General features: G+C 37.2%; 1 protein-coding gene across 1 annotated transcript in view; it reads right to left on the minus strand.

Moving 5' to 3' along the window:
- Nucleotides 1–23,127, minus strand: part of KAT6B (K(lysine) acetyltransferase 6B) — a 110,611-nt gene that overhangs the window by 6,941 nt on the left and 80,543 nt on the right. Inside the window, exons 12-14 of the mRNA XM_009888660.1 lie at nucleotides 3,650–3,881; nucleotides 1,310–1,469; nucleotides 424–690 (exon numbers count right to left, since the gene is read on the minus strand). Coding sequence (XP_009886962.1) covers nucleotides 424–690; nucleotides 1,310–1,469; nucleotides 3,650–3,881 — 659 coding nt within the window. The remainder of the gene's footprint in view (nucleotides 1–423; nucleotides 691–1,309; nucleotides 1,470–3,649; nucleotides 3,882–23,127) is intronic.

Genomic DNA, 23,127 nt, shown 5'->3' on the forward strand with positions numbered 1-23,127 from the left:
CAGTATTTGCTTTTGAAAAACACTATTCCCCTTTAAGGAGTTCCTACGTTAAAAACAATAAAAAGACAAACCCCACAAGCTGGACTCCATCTTAAAATTAAAAAAGGAAGAACCATTAAAACATCAAACCAATACCAATGCCAAACAGCAGAGGGCAATCACTAGTTTAAAAATTAACAGGAAATTCTGATTTTCTGTGTCACTAGTATTTCACAGTTCTGTAAAAAAATCCAAGAGACAAAAAATTGGATGGAGGGGATAAAACAGAAGACAGGAGTTGTTTCGTGTCCAAACGATATATTAAGGATTAAAACAATCTAATAAATGTTTGTTAAAAAAAAAAAAAAAAGATTAATTCAATGATAATGATTTGATTGATACGAGAGCTGAATGACTTTAAACCAAACCATTGAAGTAACACACCTTTCTTTTTATGGCCAACGACTGCGGCTTTGTCAGCCGGGGAGGTGAACTTTGCTGATTCTCATCCCCGCCATCCTCCTCGCTGCTTTCCTTAGATTGCTCTGTGGATTGCCCTCGCTCCCCCACCACTGCCACACTTTCTGGAGATCGCAAATATTTATTTTTAGATTGTACTTTTGCAGGTGATTGCCTACTATTAGTTCTCGTGGAGAATATTTCTTGCTCTTCCTTTTCCCAGCAGCTAGCTTGTTCCATCAGACGCTCAGCCTGAAGGGTTGAGGTTAAAATAATGGGTCACTGAAACAGCATTTACTTAGCCATATCCTTTACGTTCAGCTAAAGAGTTACAATAAGTCAACCCTGATTAGCACTGCTGGCTAACCTAGCAACAACATTTCAGCTGAATCATCTAGTAGCTCCTTTACAACAGTTAGGATAACAAACCAAAGAAGATTGCATTTCATGGGATATTTAGCACTATTAATGATGCAGCGAATTGATTTAAGTCCTTTAGCACTACATTACATGCCCACTGACATGGATCACTTTGAGCAAGTTCATAACACAAAGAATCGATTGACACTGTAGCCCCTGAGCTCTGCACCAAATTTGATCTGATTACATGCTCTTCGACTACCTCAAGAGTGATAAATACAGCCCCATGACAAGTGATTCATGTTTTAAGTTTTCATATTCACCCCTCTAAAGTTACCATGTCTTGCTGCCCAGCATCCAAAAATTGTGCATTACAATAATATCAGTATCCTCAATCATTAAGCAGTGGTCCACGTTAAAACTGCGCTACTTAAGACAGCCTAATGTTGAATATTCAGATTGATGAAATCCAAAGGAAGGGAAATTTAGAACAAGAAGTTTCTGCTATTACCTCCTTTTCTGCTTCTCTTTCTTCTTCAGAAACTGCAGCATTAGAAACTAACAAAGGAGTCCATCTCAAGCTTTCAGGATCTACTTCATTGATACGTGGATTTGCTTTCAGTTTCTCCATGTGACTTGAAATCAGCTTTTCCCTTCTAATAATTACAAATCTACAATCCAATAAACAGTAATTTTAGACAGTGATCACCTAAAACAGCTTTCCTACAGTTTAAATCATTTTGCACTGCACATCACAATAGCCTGTGAAAATAGATGGGTAAATAAATGGATACATCAAACTAAAAATACCAGCTGACACATATAGGTAACACGTTTACACTACCGATTGTTGACTAAGAAGAAGTGAGGAAACAATAGTTTATGAAGTGAAAGCTCAATACCAAACACCACTAGGGCAACAGAGAGGAAAGTAAAGGTTTTATAGCTGACTACTCTAAATTCATGCAAGAGGTTTAGTGTTGGCACTTCAGTCACTGCCAGAACAATTTCCAATTTTAATATGACGTACAAGCATAAATACTAAACACTGATCAGCAATAGAAGAGTGAGAAAGTTGTTAACATTACAACTGAAGATGGCAGCTAACTCGACAAGAAAGCAAGTTAGAAACATAGGTTTTCTAACGAAGCATAAAAATATACCTTAGTCCTATGCTGATGCAGCAGAAAACAACTTTCTAATTACTATGAAATGAAGTAGCATATCAAAAGCAGGTAAAGACTAAAATAATAGCACAATATGCTAATATACTAGCACATATCCCAAAGTCCCCTGTTACAAAGAACTATACAATTTTAGACAATGAATAATATGTTGGTTTTCTTAGCAAGGATTTCAAATGCTGTAAAAATCAGGTAGCTTAAGTGACAACATTGCTTTTCACTGAGAAGGCTTTAAAAAAACAAACAAAAAAAAACCAACAAACAGACAAACCCCAAAACCAAATACCAGAACTAGGGGAACTCTTTTCACAGAATTGTGACAAACTTCTACTTCACCACATGTAAGAAAAATTAACAAGATGTAGGAAATCATAAGCCGTACCCAAGGTGCCTGGCAGGAATTTGAAAGATGTGATTTCTTTTCCTGTCTCAGCCACTGACCTTCTGGATACATTTAGCCAGGTCAGGTCAGTTCACATCCCTGTCTAAGCTTTACTACCTGTGAAAAAAGACTAACTGACCTTGTTCATAAAGTATTTTGAATGCTACAGATGAAAAAACGTTATGTTCTAACTGGGTGTCAGTATTCAAGGCCTATAATAATTTGTGACAGGGCAGAAACTGCATTAAGTAATGAATACTTATTTGATTCTCCCTTAAAATGCATTTGTCCCATCAAGTTGTCCATAAAGAAGCACCCCAGAAAGTTAAGGTTTTAATGCAATGACAGCACTCCTCTTACTACTTCCAACACCACCCTGTAAGCCTTCTTTTTGAAGACTTGCACTCTTACTACTTCAAAACTTAATAGTTTTGAATACTAGTGCACATAAAAGTTGCTGAGGTTCAGCTATTCCTGATCTTCATTTTATTTTTTTTGGCAACCCAGTGTTTCTAAGGCAGTTTTGCTTAATTATAAAGTTCCATGATTGGAATATCCAGAAAGAATTAAGAAGCTCTTCAGAAACACAAATACCACTGAAAGTCATTTAAGGCATTTTATGAAAAGAGGGGAGAAAAAAAAAAAAAGGCCAAACTATAGAAATGACCCACTTAAAATCCAAAATACTAATCAAGATCATTAAGAAAGATGTTCACAAAACAGGAACTCGCCTTCCCAGTGCACTAACTGTCAACATTTATCAGAACATTAAACAGACACTTTAAAAAGTCATTTGCATTCCCAGTACCTTGGGCAGGAGGACTTCATGTAGAGTTGGTCTGATCCCATGACTTGTGTGAATTCAGTAACAATTGAGAAAGGAGGTGTGGAGAGACAGACTGCCACCCCCAAACCCAAATTTTTCCCTCACCGGTATTCAAAGCAAGATATTTGCGAAACAAGAGTCAGGAACTTTAATTACGGAACGTAATACTGAATGAAACAAAATTCTTCACTGAAAATGTTTCAAGCTGGCTGCACCCTTCTAATAACCATTAACATGAAAGAGGATCCAAAAAAACCACCATTTGTTTAGGGAGAAAAACTCTTTATGCAAGATCCCCTTAACAAGACCCAGCTGTACAGACTTCTTTAGTAAGGTGGTTATCATTCATTTTCAAGTCAGAATTTTACACAGACATTTTTCACATCAACTGTTTTGTAAGTAGAAAAAGTGAATGTTTTGTCTCAGTATTTTTTTATTTTTTAAACAAGATTCACTGACCTATCTTCTCTTTTATCTATCATGCTATGTTGCTGCAGCGTTGTAGCAATATCATGTGGACACATTCCAGTAGCTCGACTCATTCCTTTGATGCTGATTTGTTTTTCGTGGTGGCAGTTAAGGTATTCTAATATGACACTTTTCCAGTAAGCCAAGTATGACAGACGACCCAGATCAGACAATGGTTTTTCAGGGGATCCTGCTTGACCCTCTCTTCTAGAAAGTAAATAGCCTAGAAGGAAAAGAAACAGAAAACCTTATTGAGCTAACAAAACTAAAGAATTTTAACTACCCCTTAAGAAAGCTGGTATTACTAGAAAGATCAGCGTGACCGATTACATTATTGGTAGCTCTTGCAATTAAAGAAATCCTACCCACAAAAGAGATTGGTTTCCATCATTATAGTGACATAGAAGAAGATTACATCCTTGTAAGAGACTCTTAACTTATGTTACAAGAATCAAACATTAACCAACCCCCCTCCTCTAATCATAAGGCAAGGAGGGAAAAAAAAGCCACACATTTCAGAACAGGTCTCATCATACATGATCTCATTTAGAACTACAACTATCTAGCCTTCCGAGAAACTTTTACACCTGAGTCACATCACTGAAGCCAAGAATTTTCAGAAGACTCTCAAAAGGAAGTGTCATGGGTAATATCTATTAAGTCAGTTTTCTTCAAGAAGCCCCAGGTGACATAAGTTTTTGATTAAACAGTTAGTTGTTGTATTTCAGACGTGACACATAATTCACAAGTTGAATTACTAGGAAAATTACTTAGGAGAAATAATTAAAAAAAGTCTCCCTTAATTCACGCTTAAGAACATTCACACAATTCCAGCTTGTAGTCTTCAAGACAGTAACCGATCAGCTATTATACAATATAACATACATAGAATATAAAATGAAGGTTGTGCAAGTCCTTTTTAAGTCTCTTCAGCTTTAACAAGCTTTTATAATTTAAAGTAGAACACACCTGCTTGGAGAGAACAGAAGAAGTCTGGTATTTGCCACCATTAAAACTAATTCAGAAAAAAAAAAAAAAAAAAAAAAGGAAAAAACCCACAATTAATAAAATGTATCCTTTCACAGTAATTCATCACTCCATGATACATATTTTGCACTGTACCTTTACAAACACTACCAAAACATGGGCCTTAAACACCAGGCTTACAAAATGCTTATTCCACCATAAGCATGGACATCATGCTTATGGAACTACATTACTCAAAGTCATTTGGAATCCACCAACATATATGGTTCTTTTGCTTTCCAATATTCTTAAATACTTCTTTTTTTTTTTTTTTAAAGTTGGAATCCCTCCTTTTATTTTTCAAAGATTGCTTTAAAACATATCTAGTACAGCCATATCATATTTGCTAAATAAACCCTCTTGACTTCTTCACAAAGTTTCTCCTAATCGAATTGGATGTAAATTAAAAACATATTAACATCCAGCTTTGAGTGAAGTAGTGGCTGTTTCTTTATTTTGCTGTATGCTTTACCATATACAAACTGTACATACACACATCTCTATTTTTTATACATACAAATATATGAAATGCACACACATATACGTGTATATTTACTCAGCCTGAAACAATGGTCTTCCCCTTTTGGGGGGCAATACAAGAAGTCACAAAAGAGTCTGGAAAACACTTATGCACTGGTCATCATACTCTAACCTCCAGTTTGCATAAAAATGTTTACACAGAAAAGCAGACATCCTATTACATTCCAAGTGATCAGCAACAGCACAGATACTGAAATAACTAGCTTACCCTTCATATCTATTAGCATGATTTATGATAAAATGCCAGAATTTCAGGAGGAAGACCATCCCACATCTGCCTACTACATAGCACAGATGCCTACATAAAGCCTGCCTACATCTGCATGGTACCACTGGAAACTCATGAAGTAAATATATTCTGTTTTACAGATGAAACACTACCTTAAAACTTAAGAAAAGGAAGGTATTTAACATTTGAAGTTGCAGCATATTATATTTTTTTATAACTAGATGATATATCTTAGTACTACCTGTAACTGTTGTTGACAGGAAAAGACAAACTTCACATTCAAAACCACATTGCAACCTGAACAGTTTGAAGGTAAAGAATTGTAGTTTTACTTCCAACCGCACAAAAGGAAAGGCATAGCGTATAGCCTATTCTGCATAATTTTAGACAAAGCTTCGCTTGTACCAGGAAGGAATTTTGGATCAGTTTGTTTACAACATAGAAAAACAAGTTTCATACTAAGATGTCATTGCCTATAGAAAAACATGCAAAACTGCAGGAGTACAAATAGTGAGAGAATTCTCAACAGAGGAAAAGAGAGGGAGAATAACCCCGATTTTTTAAAATAAATCCATGAGTATAACTTACAATTGCTTCAACTAACTTTACAGTTTAACCTACCGACTTCACATTCAAGAAAACTGGGTGCTAATAGAAACTGTAGTCTGTTTGCAATACCTGGATTTCATTCCTGTATTGCACTATAATTTAAAATTACTTTGACAAGAACTTTCTTCCTCCACTTCCATTTTCCTCACACATAACAAAGCTGTAACTATGCCTTCTTGGTAAGCACCTTATGAGGCTTAATAAGAAACCACTATCAAGAGTTTGGAATCATTAGTTCGGCAACCACAAGTAGCTTTAGAATTTTACTAGTTGCTCATTGGATCCTTCCAATGGCTGGGGACTTTGAGACTAGTTCTTAGTGGTCATTTTCACATGTTTTTACTCTACAATAAAGCAGCGAAACTTCACCTGCATGGCAATAACATCTGTCAGTATTCTTCTCCCAGCATGCTACAATATAACCTATACTCACATTCTGTAGCATTTAAAATGTAAATCAGAGGTAACAGTCTCAGTTACATGTAGCGAGCACTGAATGGAAAGTTTCTCTTAACAGATTCTGTGATTTGAATTACATCTATTAAATTAAACTTACCAAAGAGACGCCAAATAATTGATCTAAGTTGCAGGTAAATAAAAAACACTGATCTTGGTAGTTCGTGTATCTATCCTGAAGCATCTGAAATGAGTACAATATGCCCCTGTTAAACAGATACCCCCAGTGTCATTGTGTCTTAATAATGGATAGCCTCAAAGCGGAAACCTGAAAGAACTTTCTTAAACTATAATCCCTGATATGAGACTACGAACAACAATAACACTCAGAGGACAAAATATAGCTCCTCCCCACTCCTCCCCCCGCAAGCGTAAACAAGTCAGATTATGTTACACACCAAAAAAAACCCCAACAAAATAAAAGAACTAATCTAGAAAAACAGAGTTGTCTGTCATATCTTCTGGGCATATGAGTGACAGTATCACAAAATTAAACTTCCAAAATACCATTAATGATTTTCATTTCTTGCCTTATCTCCAGCCTTCACAGTGAAGCAACATGCCACGTGCTATTTACAGCCTTTGATTTTTGGCATGCAAACCTCCCCAAAACCACTAAGGTTTTACCTTATTCTAGATTTTAAACAATTAGAAAAAATTCAATTTGAGAAAGGGAAAGTTAATATAAAATATATGTATTTTATGCCTTCAACACAAATTTAGGAGATAACCAGACATTAAAACATGCATTTAAAGAAATTGACTTCAGCAGTATCTTGTAATTTCAATCTACAGCATTCCTGGTATGTAATGCCCTCGAAATAGTTACAGCAGAGTCCACAACACACTTATGTGAAAACAACAACGTTTTACGAGTGTCAGTCTCCAGAAACTTTCAGTTAGTTAACTCCTGATTTTGTTATGCTCAGTTCTGTCTCTTAAAACAAATTAAAACAGTGTGAGATCAGAGGTCTAGCTTGATAGTACCCTCTTCTGACAGTGGCCAACAGAAAAAAAAAATATCCAAGGGACAGACTACAACACACAACCATCTTGTGAAACTCACATGCAAAGAGAATTAGTCTGGCTCTGTCCAAACAAATGGAACCTGCTAGATATGGACCATCCCCACACTTTTTGGCACTTTCTAAGAACTTGGTAAAATTTGTTAAGTATCATTGTCTTTTTCAAGCGGCGCAGAGTCCATCATCTTTCTCCATTCACTGCATTTACCTATGTGCTCAGTAGTACTAGCCTTTATTGTCATGTCCACTAATATGCCTGGGACAGATGTGAGGTGAACTAATTCGGATGTCCCTAGCTCCCTCCTGAAAAAATCTAAAAATCAGGATCGTATCAGCCCCCTCTCAGTCCTATGGCAGGAAAGCAGTTTTATGCATACTTCAAGTTATAAACTGCCATAAGCAGCTGTTTCATTACTAAGTCTCTTTTATCTCCAGACCCCCAAGACATATCCTTCTTTCTCTGCCATACACACTTCCAAACTTCACTACCTTAGCTTTCTAATATTAAGCATTTAAAACTGGAGTGATTTATAAGGCACACATGATTTAGCTTGAGACAGCTGAATTGAATTTTATTATCTATTGAAGAAACACAGACTCGTCCCGTTGCTTTTAACATGATAGCAAAGCCAGACTAGCCCTCAAAGGTGTAAGAATAGAGAGATGCAGATTACATAGAGGCCAGTGACACAGGAAGAAACAGCAAACAAAGACACTGAAAAATTGAACTGGTATACTGAGAAAGACCAAGTGAACAAACTAAAACTGACAGAAAGAAGTCAAATGAAGTTTGAAGATATTCTTTAAGGGCTCTCCTGCAATCTGTGTGCTCTCTATACATGCTTTACATTCTGTAGCTATGAATGAATCAATTTATCATTTCACTTCTGATGAATGGACAAAGAAAAAGAGATCTAGCTTTAAAAAGTTCAGTTTCTCTGAGTGTGTTTAAGACTGACCACAATCATTATAAAGCCATTAGGTTTTCAAGTAAGCTAAGTAATTTAACTAGATTTGAGTAAACCATAAAAACAAAACCCCCAGTCTTGTCCTCCCTTCCCTCCAGCCCATTTGTGATCTGGATATAGGTGCCTGAATTACACTTGTTTGTTTGCACGCAAGACAGCATGGCCATGCTGTGGCTCAGTTACACACAGAAGTAGTTAAACTGTGGTATGCATATTGCACAGGATTGAAGGAACACTTCATTAGCGGTCTCCTATTCACCTGACAAGGAAGAGAAGTTAGCTAATATGAAGGTTTTGAACAAGCATTTTTTGATATAATTATATTTACTATTTCTGTTTTTAGAAAACTTTATATCCTGGAACAATCCTAGAAATGCTGTGTTTTATACAAAATACAAGGATTACTTTGTTTAGCTTAAGAGTAAGCAATAATTGGTTGGTTAGCATCCACACTTGGGAAAACAAAGAACTGTAACAGAGTAGGTTCTAAGAAAGTGAAATAGAGGGCTATATTTGGATTGTAAAGTAAGTACATTAGTTCTCTTTATACGGAAGTATCACAACATTTTTTGCAATCTCCAATGGGCAATACAACTGTACATTTTACTGAAAATTCAACATAGCCAGAATACAATCCATGCAGAGCATCCTGAGGCAGTTTCAATGCAATCTACTCCGTAAGATGCCACCAGCTAAATCTTTAGTATCATTTCCTGGTTCTATTATCCACATGCTCCATTAATGGAGCATCTGACAGATCAAACTCACCACACGCAACAGACACTGTGTGACATGCAATGGACACTTTACTGATCCAGTGTAATTCCTCCACTTCTTGAATTTCACTGCTTATGGGTAGGCAGCTTCGAAAACAGTGCCACAGAGAGGCACTTTGCTCTTATAAGACATCATATATGATGTTTAACTATTGTTCTGAAAATATCTTTCACCTCGTTACATTGCATTGCAATGCACTGCATTGCCTTCAGCAGAAACAGAGAGAATTAGCAAAAACATACCTGAATGGCAAATAAAGTACTGAATCTCATTCTGTACCTGGATAAGTACTTACAAATTGCAGTTCCTTTCTCCTATGCTACTAGCAACAAATCTACGTATTTGATTTTCACTTATGCAGGTTAAAAATTAAAGCAAACGGAGTCTTCAATGTCGACCCCGAGGGTAGGGATTCATAACTCCTACATTTCAGCTAGGATAGACTTTCTGTTTGCTACAAAATGTTGGAAATAATAGTTTACACTGAAAATTTTAGGACACATTTATCTAAGAGTCTGTTATCTAGGAAACGGTTTTATGTATCAATCACATAACACACTGGAGACAAACACAGTTCTGATCTTATTTAAGCAGTCACGTTGAATATCACTTTCTAGGAAATCAGTAATATTAATCTGTCTGAAAAAGAAAGTTACAAGTACTAGTGAAGAAAGTCCGCTATCTTCCTGCAACTGAGACAGAACTCAGTTTACCAAAAACCAAAAAGACAAATATCTTAAAATTAGGATGTGTACCACCAGGGTATTCCAGAGACCTCACCTTGGATTATCCTAGCTGTTCAGGAGAACACAACTCTTCACTCAAATTTTGTAATTCAAACTTAGATCTTCACTTCTTTTTGATGACCTGCAGATTAGATTGGCTTTTACCTTAAAGAAAAGCTGCAGTCAAATGCAGTGTTTCTTTCAAAACCAGAACCCCACTGGTGGCAGTTTAATGCAAGAAAAGCAGCAGAGCTTTGCTCTAACACTCAAAGCTCTCAAATAGGAGCAACTCTTACAAAGCACAAGAACAGTACAGAAAACGCAGTGTAGCAGAGGTCCCTAGTTTAGAGTAACTCCTAAGAGTCTTTCAGCAGTAACCCTGCCACCATAACCTATTGGACTTTGAACAGCAGTGGACTTGGCAAATAGGAGATCTTTATTCTATTCATCAGGGTTTCATCAAGACAGCTTCCTCTCGTGCTTTTTAGGCTATCACCTTCCATGCTCTCTAGTAAAATTACTTGACCATCATCATGGTACCTTCCTTCAAAGAGGGAAATTTCTATTGTGAATCTTTAGTTCATTTACACAGAAGAAAAAGACTCTCCACCTTTCAAAGTACATAGGATCAAAATTTAAGAGAAGTATAATTGCAAAAGCATTAATTTATTGCTTATGTATTAAAATACACACAAAACAGATGACACTATATTATCACATCTGAATGATCTTACAATCATTTTTAAACCCAGAAAGTCAGATGGTATTCTTGTACTAGACAATGACTGAGAATCAAGGTGGGGAATAAAACATATGAAGAACCAAATTCAAATCTATTAACCTTGGCTTCCAAAATTAAGTCTCCTTTGCCACTGTAATTCACCTCAGAGCAAAACACAAAAGCAAACTTAAATGGTTCCAAACTTGCTCAAGCCTTGCCTGCATAGAAAGCCCATTTTAAGAACAGGCTTCAACTCACAAACAGGAAAGACATAGCTTAGAACAACTGTCAGGTTGTCAGCTCTCAAAGTGTCATGAAACAGCTACTGAGCTGCTACAACATACAGCGTGTCATAATAAGGTAAACTGTCACCAGCTTCAGTTTGCCTACAAGACATGTCATCTGCATTACTGGTATTCAGCAGCTGAGTTGTAAATGGCTTAACTGTGTGTGAACCAAGGACAAGCCAGACAACAAAGACTGAAGCACTGTTGCCATTCTAAGGGACGTGCTTGCTCTCCAGCCACGTACTGAGGCCACTGCAATCACATTAATTTCAACAGCTACATAGAATTGCTGTCAATGCACAACTAAACTCCATTTTGTCTTTCTGAAGCTGTTCAGCTACAGTAACAATAGTAATGCACCACTGATCCTATAAATAGGCTTGAAGAAAGCTGCCAGTGTTGAGTACCACATCATCAAGTCCGGTTCAAAATGCACCTATGCAACACAGTCCAAAACAAGGTCTCCTTGGAGCCTTCTCTTCTCCAGGCTGAACAACCCCAATTCTCTCAGCCTCTCTTCATAGGAGAGGTGTTCCAGCCCTCTGATCATCTTCGTGGCCCTCCTCTAGATGCACTCCAACAGGTCCATGTCCTTCTTATATTGGGGGCTCCAGACCTGGACAACATGTCCTGTGCTCTTTTGCCCTTCACAGCAGACTCTTACAGGAAACCACTTACCAGTTCTCTAAACAAGGTAAAATTCTGGGCCTTAGTCTGCTAGTTGACCTCCTCATTTCCATCAGGATCTGAAACGCTACTATCATCTCACAGCCACTACCACTGACTAGTCAATCAGTTCCTCTTTATTTGCAAGTAGCAGATCCAGCATATCATTTGCCGTAAGTGTTCTCCCTAACATTTGGGCCTCAAATGCATGGTGCACCTCTGCACCATCTGTATAGATTACCTGCGTTGCATGTATTGTTGCTCCAAATTTGCAATTAAACATTTGGATCATATCAGTTATTCACCTCCTCATGTTATGCACTTAAACAGTCAGCAATGAATTCCACTGATCTAGTCTATCTGCCAGTGAAGTGAGATCAAAAACATCACCACTGACCAGAACTGCTGGAGGGTAGCAAAGGGATAGGATCAGTGTACTGATGTCATGAAAACAGGAGTCAAATACGAGCAGGTTGCTTGGATCATAAGTACAGATTCTAGTTTATTGATCTTTCTCTAATTTTAAACTGAATGTCTCCTTCACAACAGAAGTCCATTTAGATACATACACAATACATCACAAAAATGAGCAACTAATCCTGTGCTAGCAATCTGGACTTTGGTCTGGTTTAAGGATAACAGCTTTTCCTCATGCATTATATAATTTAAACCTGTCAATCTCAGGTTCATAGTTATGCATGCACATCACAATCAGACATATAAACATTCACATACACTTCCACACACAGCAAATGTATCACAACACCACTGAAGTAACTCTGATACAGAAGACAGAATCGAGTTACTTATGAAAGCTTTCCAGATACACACTTTAAAGATGCCAATGCACTGCTGAAAATCCTGATCAGACAAGAGAGCAGCAAGAAAATTAAACTACTGCCAGAAGTTGGAAACAGCTTCAGATCTACTTCTCAGAGGCCCCCAGTCATAAAATGGAGCCCTTCTGAAAGCTGTAAGCAATAGTTTGTGCTCAAAAGATTGCCCTTATGTAATCAGCACCGTTCAAATCCTATTAGTATTTTGTTATTATTTGTGTCAGAAGAAAAGGTATTAATGAGAATCTATCCAGAACAAAAGAAGCAACCAGTGAACTATTCGCCCTTGCATGTTCTGAGTTTTTCTCAGCCTCTTTGAAGACCCGCCCCCACAAATGAATTACCAGATTCAGACAGATGGAATCAAGCACTTCTCCATTAAACTTTGTTTTGTTTGAAACATAACCAAGTAAAATAAGTCCCTTAATATGGAAAGGAAGAACTCCTAAGTTTTCATGCAATGTTCTGTATCAAACCAGAGATCTGAAAGAACAGTAAGTGCAAGTAACTGTTTTTATAATACATTAGTATCTAAAGTGAAGATTTCCCTCAAACCAGCATTTCAAGTTATCCTAAGAGACTTCCTTTTGTCTTATAAGACATCAAATACTTTGTTTTGAAATTACATGAACAAGTTGTGAAGACACAGGTTCAAAAGGGTAGTTGGAAAAAGTCAAAACAGCTGAGTATTCAGACATGACAGCTCAATGCAGTTGGTCAGCTTAGCATTCAAAGTTCAGAGGTATGACCATGAGTGTAAGGCAGAAATAGGTAAGGTGAAAGTGTGAGCTTATTAAGACTTAAGATTCCTAAAACTGTAATTCATGTTACCGTTTTTTCCGTAACTATTCTGTGTGCCTCTGAACTGTTCTCATCTGTGTCAACGGGAGGAAGGTCAAAGATAGAGGACCTTAAATAGGTGTTAGTACCCTCTTTGAAAGCACTTTTGAGGCAGCTTCAAAGGACCCCAATGACAAGATCCACACAAACACTATAAAAAAAAAAAAAAAAGGCAGACTAGCTGTAACTTGAGATGCTTAGATCAGTGAACAACCTGCTACATTCTCTTTTCTTCTTTGTCTGGTTAAAGAAAAGCTTTCTTCATGATGAACAGAGTAAGCCAAAGATTCTCTCATTATTGTTACAAGAAATAATGCCAGCTCTCATTCCTCTCCACATCCTCAAGTAAACTCAACCCAGGGGGCCCAAAACCTTTAGTTCCTTTATAGAAAGCTTCACAGAAGAGGTTAGGGCTAAACAAATGCCCTTCATGATGGGAAGGAAAGGTAAAGATGACTGCCTTACAGTAAGACCAACAAAAGGCACCCTTTGAGTGAATTAATTGGCTAACACTTATTTTACCTGTGCCAGTTGCCAATAAACCCCTTGAGTGGAGGTTCTGTGTACAAAGTGGACTACTTATAAGTGGTGTGAGAAGCAAGAGAAAAGGAATTGAAGTACCCTTATAAAAGCAAGACTTGCACGCACAGAGGGCATCAGCCCTGACTACCAATTGGATGAATAAATTTGTCAGTAGGTTAAGTAGTTCAGAAGATCATTAACAAGGATGGATTGTACTTGATTTTATAAGTGATGTTTTAAGGTATTATTTAGATTTACATTTTTGAATTATTACTAAATTATTACTGAATTATTATTAAATGACACTGAACAGTAAATTGTTCATACAACTGTAACTGTTGAATGAATTTCCTTTAAGAACTGCCATTACCTTCTGGTGTTAAATGTTGACAGCACATGAATACCATTGTTAAAAATGCATCAAGCATGCTCATTAGAAAATACCACCTGTTTGCCATCTTATAGAATCTACATACTCCTACAATACTCAATTGACAAGGAAGATGGACTTAGGAGGCTATGTCTAATATAGTAAGTAAACCAAATATGCCCAGAACTTTTACATGGCAGAGGCCAACCATATGGCATCCATACCATTAAGCTCCAACTCTCAGCTAAACCTTATTATGGTTTGAGAAAACCCGCAACAGTTTATTGTCTTTTAGACAAATTACTCTGTCACCTGACGACACCTCCTCAACCTGGGAAGCGGAATCAGAGAAAAAACAAGGAAACCCAGGGGTTGCAATATAAACAGATTTAATAGAATAAGACTAGATAATTAACATTAATAACACTAAAGAACCAATATTGATCCCAATACCAATATAAAATATACAAGGATTATACTTAGCCAATACTATCAGTAGGAAGCTGTGCACTCCCAGCAATGAACAGCAAATGTCGGGCACTATGAGCGCTATGGCCTCGGGAGGTAGGGAAGGCCTCAGGAGTCCGTCACCAGGGCAAGAAGTTCTCTGGATCACCACCATCAAGGGAGAGACAGAACTTCAGAGCAAACTTTCTAATTTATATTGAATGTGACGTTCATGGTATGAAATAATCCTGTTAGCCAGCTTGGGTCAAGTGCCCAGGTCTCGCTCCTCCTCATCCCTGCACCTGGCGACCTCAAAAAACACTAAGACCTTGAAACCCACATACGGTAGCTGACTATAAAGTAAATATTTTCACAAATTCAGACACAAGAGTCTTCTAAGAGTGCAGTTTTCCCAAGCATTAAAAGAGAAATTAGTCCTGTGTCTCTCAAACCAGGACAAGCATTAAGCTGGCTGCTAACATAATTCTCCCAGATTCATGGCTCCAGAAAATTATCATCACACTTGGAATGTGACAGATGCCCTGGACCAAAACTAGATCAGGGATGGTTTTAACAGTTTTAGAGTATATAATCAAGTTCCAGAGCCCAAGAGCTTTTCCAATCATTGTTTTATTCATACCTACAAAAGACAGCCTAGTAGTCCTAAAGAGCGTGAACAAAAGCGAAACAGGGAGTAAGTACTGAGAATTCAAAAGACACATCTAGGAAATCACTGCAAATACTGTATTCACTCAGGTAAGTGGTCATGACACACACTCCATAAGACACAACAGAAGATGCAAGCTGTGTTTGTCTTACATGGGCAGCAAAACATCACTGCAGTTCATTAAGATTTAGAAGAAAGAACTCACAGATGAAGGAGGTTATTAGGGAGTCTCATGGTGACACCTGGTTAGCCAGCAGATACAGAAACGTGTGGTAAACAAGCACACATTATCTACCAAGCACTGAACACAAAAATCCATCTACTGCAGCGCACTTCAAAAAGCTAAGCCCAAGACATGGCAATCTGCTAAATATCTACTGTTACTCTTAACAGAAGTAAACAAGGAGAAAAAAAAAAAAAGTCTTTACAAGAAGTTAGAACTGCCTGATAAAAGTGATGGCTCTGGAAAAGAAAGACATCTGTTACGAAAGCCTCAAGGTTCTCTCATTGAGGTGAGATATCTCACTGTGCCTCAACAATGGGGTGACAGGCTACAAAATACCCATTTTGTCCACTGACTTGCTGCAACAGAACTACACTGCAGTCAAAAGCAGAAATTCCTGATCGTTAAAAATGCGCTACTTAATTAAAATCTGTTTTTAGCCACCAGTCTTCAGCAGATGGCTTCTCCTGTTCACTAACACCCTATAAAAGACAGCTTTGTCCAACAAACATTTGTTTTCATTGTTACCATGTTTGGCCTTGCCTTTTGGCTGTTTTCAATGCTATCTGAAATAAAGATGCTCTTCAGTTAAAAGTCTTAGCTTCTGTATCTGAAGTGACATGCCTGATTTCTTTTGCAGTTCTGATAAATGCACAGTGTCTTGAAGCTATATACAAGCAATGCCAAGAAATCCCAAGAGGCTGATTTTCTTGGAATAATCTTAAATCAACAAAGCTTGATTCAAAATCCATCTTTATTCCCCCCTCATCTAAATCTCAGCTTGACAGAATGTTCCTTATTAGTTATTTAGGAGAGGCCAAACTCATGCCTTCAGGTCAGCAACATAATCAATCATCTAGAAAAGAACATAAAATAAGCAGCAGCATTCAGTTTCCCTCACAAATTCACAGCTCCCACAGACAGCAACTTTCAACCCCCTCTTAAAGAAAAAAAGGTTGAAATACCTGACTTTTTTCTTTTTATTTTGACACAATACATTCGTAAACACACCAACAAAAATGACCGGAAGATTGCCAGTGTATTCTATATTCAGGTACACAAGTCAGTCAGTAGTAAAAAAACCAAACAGAATGATTCAATATAAGCCGCCAGAGGTAATAAATGGCACAGGATTCTTTTATACAGATCCTTAAATTTGTGGTGTTGACTTCATAACTGTAGTTTGAGAATATATTTTTCCAATATAGCCTATTTAAAAAAAATCCTGTTCCTCTCCACTCTCAGCCTCTCATTCTCACCCTCAGCAGTAACTAAACAGTTCTTTCACGATTGTAATCTGCGAAAGGGAATGCTGAGATACTCTTGGTTAAAATAAATTTTATCTGGAAAAAAAAAAAAATATGGTCCCACTTCATCCTCATCTCAATTCTGTTTACAGAGCATAGCAAAGTATAACTGTAGACAACTATTTTTTAAAGCATGTTTATTCCTAGATTGTATTCCTGATATATTTCAGTATTTGTTACAACAAACTGTAAAACATCATAACACTAGACTTTGGAAAGGAAACGTGTAAGGGGTGTTTACAGAAAGAGTTCATCATTCCACAGACACCCTTGTTTTTCAAATGCTATTTCTACTTCATATCCATATTTGATTGAAGTATTTCTATATTTTAAAATAAATCCTTCTGATTTTCTTAAAGTAGTTTTTCCAAAATACCACTTTCTAGCCAATGCATTACTTTCCATGACCAGATTAGGGGATTTAGAGTATCATTTCTATATAAACACATACCAAAAAAGTACATCCAGCCACTTACAGCCCACTGCAACTTGGGTCTAGCTCTAAACGGCAGGCAGATCAGAAGTGGTTCCCAGCAGTTCCCTAGGCATACCAGAACTTACATGCTGTACATGTGAACACAATTCCTCTGATCTAATAGAATCACAGAATTGTTATGGCTGGAGAAGACCTTTAAGATCATCAAGTGCAACCATTACCTTACTCTACTGGGCCCACTTCTAAACCATGTCCCTGAGCACCATATCTAGATGGCTTTTAAATACATCCAAGGATGCTGATTCAACCACTTCCCTGGGCAGCCTGTTCCAGTCCTGGATAACCCTTTCAGTGTAGAAGTTTTTCCTAATGCCCAACCTAACCCTCCCCGGCGCAACTTGATGCCATTTCCTCTTGTCCTATTAGCTGTAACTTGTGAGAAGAGACCAACAACCACCTCTCTACAACCTCCTTTCAGGTAGCTGTAGACAGCACAGATTTGCTCCATTCCAGTAACCATGTTTACCTTTTTTTTTTTTTCCCCCTCCAGTCTACTATGTTTTCCAGAAGTTAATAAATTAAGTTTATTTACAAGTTTTCTCAGTTCAAGGTCTGTGTCTTGTTTCCAGCTAAACAGAGTTCTACATCAGTTACCCTCCCCCCCAACCTGTTACTACACAGCAAGTCTACACAGCTACTTAAAACAATACCAGCTAAGGCTACACAGCAAAGGAATTGTCTGAATTTATCATAACAAAGAAGAAAACTATATGTCTTTTTATTACTTCTGCCCTCTTTTGCCCTTTTAGTGCTTTTCTTAACAGTCTGTCATTGCTTCCGTGTTCAAATATTCTTAAAAGAAGAAACACCATTTCTATACTGCAGTGGCTTTGCTCCCTTGCCTCATTCCAGCTTCCTACCAAAAAATAAAAACCCTTCAATAAAGAAAATTTGTCATCTTTTCCAAAGCTCTTCCTTTACTGACACAATACTTTCTCGGAGCCACTGTAAAAACCTCAGGCAGCATTTTTACTCTATTCCACCACTTAATTCCAACACATTTATTACATTTTTAAGAAGTTAATCATCTTCCAAACAGGGGTGACATTTTCTCAAATGCTAGTATAATCTATCAGCCATATGTTGCCCTAAATGACAGGCCACATGTTAGTCCATTACCAGTTTCAAGTTTTGTTTAACTTGATTTTTTTGGATGACTGCACAAACATGGTGCTTCACAAAGTCATTGCTTTTCAGGTTTCCACAGGTAACCTAATTTGCTGTTAAAGCAGAAAGCCTAGAAACACTATAGCAGGAACCAGAGATACAAGAGTTATGAAATCAACATTTTTGTATAGCAACACTTCCAAACCTTCTTAATATACCAAAGTACCACAAAGCCAGTGTGGAAGATAGAACTAGAAGAGCTCATTGACCAAATTGCCACTAGCCATGGAAAGCTCAACCCTGACTCCTTCTGAAGACACGGCAAAAACCCAAGACATAGTAATGGACATGAGTGAGAAAACTAAGCCCAAAATTGTCTAAAAGGAATTCTTATTTTCAATCAAAAATAACCTTTTGTATGTATCAAAAGACAGAGCTTTTTAAGTATTGGAGTCATGAGGAAGTTTGAAATAACCAGTTTATCCTGAAAGAGAAAATGCTGTTTGAATTGAGCATATTCAGAAATAAGCATTTTTATTTTTGAACTACATTCATGTTTTTCTTCAAGCTTAGCAGAAACCAAACCTCCTCCCTTTCACAGAAAAATTGATTTTACAGGCTAGACCAGCTCTTTACCAAACTTGTAGGGATAACAAAATTGCACTAAAAACCAGAAGAAAAACTCACACTTTTCACAGTCTCCGTAAACTGCATGCGAAGACTATCCTAGGTTTCATCCAATGCATTTTTTTCAGCTTGTTTCAAAACTGTCTCAAAACTGCTGGCAATAAGAAATAAACCCATTGTCCCCGTTCTTATCAATACAGGTTTATGTTACCTGTCAAAGCTTGTGAGACAGCTTCTGTGCCTAAAGTAATTATTTGGACTCAATCCACAGTCCTTAACCACTTCTGCATGACTGAGCCCTAAGCAATGAAGATCTTCCACATCGCCAAAGAGAGATGCAGATCTTCTGAAACAAGTGCAAACTGGAAAGAATTCAAGAATGCACTTTACAAAGGTATCCATCCTTTTTGTGCCTATTCACTGCCCCATCACCGTCCCCTTACTTCTCAATGAAAGTGCATACATAATGAAAGAATCCTTATGTGAGCTGGGTTTAACAAACACCTTCAAGGACATCTGTCCTTACTCCCTACCCACTTTTAGCCCAGAACATTTCACCACTTCAGCTTTTTCAAACAGGAGCCCCTAGACAGTTGCATGTGGACGAGCGATTGTAGGAATTTGCAGTGAAGACAGGACTAGAACTGAGATCAAAGAAACAGTCTGTAGTTCAAGATCTTCAGACAAGTTCTTCAAAGCTGGAAACAGCAAATGAACCCTCCCACCCCACCAAATCTTGTTCACAGTCCTTTACTGAGCCACTTCCTATTGAGAAGCAATATAGGCTAATGCATGTTGCCACCAGCCTAATTGACTTGAAGCAAAAAAGCGGATCTCTCTCTCTCTCTCTCAGTTACCAGTAAATAAATATCGGTCACTGTACTGACCTCCTTTATTATTTGCTCTCATGCTTACTCATAAGAAGCATTTAGGAGGAAAGACATAAAACTTTTCTTTAACAGTTTATTCTCCCTTTACTTGTAGAGCCAATTTTTGTCCTCTCATCCCTTGAAAACTTGCCTTCCCTGGTGTTCTACACAAGCTGTTGCACAAGTGCTGCTACTGCTGGTACTCTGCTGCTTCTGCAAATCAGGAATTGAAGATTTACTCACCTATTTAAATGGAACAAGAAAAAAAAAATACTTGGGACCAAGAAACAGATTCTAGATTTGGAGAAATGAGCAAAAAAGGACATTAAACAGAGCCACTTTTCCTACACTAGAATACAACTCCTCAAGTAATATAAATTCTCTTTCTTTCTTCTACCACCAGACTTGAATTGTCTTTTGCTATCATGGTCCCACAAACAAACCCGAGCTACACATCCCAGAAGGGAATCAGGGGTTAGTTAAAGCTAATGGGAAAAAAAGGCCATTAAAAGTTGCACGCAAGAAATGATACAAAAGGTCAAAAAGTCAGCACTGACTTTCCCAAACATACAGACAAGTGAAACAAAAAACCCACACACCCAAAACAAAACAAAGAACATATATAGCCCAAATAGAATCCCAGTATCATTAAAACAGGTTTCCTCTCTCAGCAAAAATAATCGTTTCACAATGAACAGATAAACCAAAAGAAAAGAAGGAATTCTGAAGGGAAGGAAGAAACTGCTACAATCAATTGGACCAGAAACTGCTCTCAAGATAAATAACAAAAGGCTATCCAGGACTTTGCTCCTCAGCATTGAACCCAGTTGTTACTGTGATGCAAATGAACCGTCAACATACTAGCCAGCACAGTTCGGTTTATCCTAACACAGTCCCATGCATTTTCTTTTTCCTCCAACTGCTGCTAGGCCTCCAGCATGGAAATTGCAATCCAATAAGCAGAAATACGGCACCGTGATGAGATGAGCTTTATGAGAAAGTGTGAATCAAAAGATTGCTTTAAACTTACAGAAAACAAATATGAAATACGGCAGTATTTCATTCTAGTAATACTGAACTCTGTGTAAGATATGCCAAATAAAGAAATACTCATTTTTTGGCACTGCAGCCTAATGAGTAGAAACAGAAAGCGTATGAAGATTCTAGGCCTTGTGAGAGCTCACATCAAGAAAAACTTCTTGTATAGAGAAGCCGCTGAAGTTTATAAAAAAAATGGGACCACACATAGAGGAGCAGCTACAACACTGTAGCTTAGTGCTTGCACTGTCAAAACCACAACAGCAATGCAGGCTGAACTGACAGAGGACACAAAGACTCACGCAAATGCAAGTATATATAATCCCTGTGACAGGAATAATAGCTGTGTATCACCACAATTGGACTCATATTCAAAGTGAAACAAACCCAGAATGGAATCTTATACAATAAAAGCCTGCTCTCTGGTTTATTTGTGGATCAACTGAAGCTGGAGTCTACTTGTCCAAAATTTAACTTACAGCAAATACAAAATATTCACCCAGACATTAATTATTCTCCCTCAGGTACAACCCTGCAATCACAACCCAGTCAACCTTACAGAATACAAGAAGAACAAGGAAATGAAAACAAAAGAAAAAGCCCAAACCCAAGAAGTCTGGCGAGAATTATCCTGTAAAAGGCAGGAAGGTATGAATACAACAAGCAAATTAAGACCCTTATTCATTTCCAGGATCTGCTTTTGTACACTTAGATACACTCCAAGTAAAATTAGGTTCCCTATATGAGAAAAAATCAAGGTGTTATAAAATAATATTTGATAAACCATACTCAGTATAAACAAAATGAAGACTTCACATAAACCATTTTGTCTTCAGTATGACATGCTTCTAGAAAATAAAACAGGTTAACCTGATTTTGTCTTACAGTACAGTGAATTAAGCAAAATGAGGCAGTATCAAGTCTGCAATTTTACAAATCAACAGTTTCACTGTTTGATAAATATCTAGAACTCAACTTTTTTCCATTTCTAACAGCCCAAGTCTCTATAATAGTCAAAACCCGTAACTTCCCTACTACAAAAATAATGTAATAGAAAATAAATCTTACCCAACTTTAAAAAAACAGAACACATACAGACACATATATTGTGTTTTTTAAAACAACATTTCTATTTAAATGACCAATGACATACAGAAAAGTACACATGAAATTTTTGCTAAAGACGATCAGGCTCGAGAACTTGGGCATTTTAGAGTATGCTGTCTTCTCACAAAAGTTAAAGTACCCTTCCTAAAAACCTTTTTTCCACATGTGATATTATAGATTCCTGAAGAGACAAACCTTATACAAAGCTTTATGTTGGTGTCTACACAGAAACAAATAAGAGTATTATCAGTTTCTATTTGAAATATAGATAAGTTTAAACATAGTTAGTAAAAAGTTAATTGAAAAAGAATAAAAAAACCCAACAGTGGTCAGAAAACAAATACCTATTTTCATTTTGGCAAAATAAAAAGAATTTATTTTCCCTTGCAAGTTATAGGATGACCACATAGACTCATCTGTAAAGATTATATTAGTTCAAGACAGAATAATACATCATAATCTGAACAAATGCATTTCACTTACCGAAAAAGAAACAAATCCTGTACCACAAACTACATTTTCACCAGTCTGCTGACAAAGCATAACTTGTGTAGTGGCTGAAGGCTGTGTTCTTTCCAGCCTTTCTAACTGTCATGTGTCTAGATATATACAAAGTAATGAGAGCAGTCAGCCACTTGCAAACAGTTCTTGAGACCTCCCCTTTTGTGGTTTGTAACTATCATTTTCTGAAAATTACTTACATTTTTATTATTTTAGTCTAAAACCTGTTCTGGTTACTGTTATAAGAGAGACAAGTACCAGTGACTACTTCACAGAATTGAAAATAGAGCAGTTTAGACACTCTACTCGCATGACAAATGAAGACTTAACATTCAGAACGTTAAACTTATCTTCCAATAACTTCACGAGAACATGACCATCTAGATAATATTACTGGCAAAAAAAATGTTTTAAGCCATGATAAACTTGCTCTGTTCAAGTTCAGAATAATAACTGGGCTTTTGTTATATCCCATCTTCTCAG

The sequence above is a fragment of the Charadrius vociferus genome, unplaced genomic scaffold (genome assembly GCF_000708025.1).
Source record: "Charadrius vociferus isolate BGI_N301 unplaced genomic scaffold, ASM70802v2 scaffold187, whole genome shotgun sequence".
Classification (NCBI taxonomy): Eukaryota; Metazoa; Chordata; class Aves; order Charadriiformes; family Charadriidae; genus Charadrius; species Charadrius vociferus.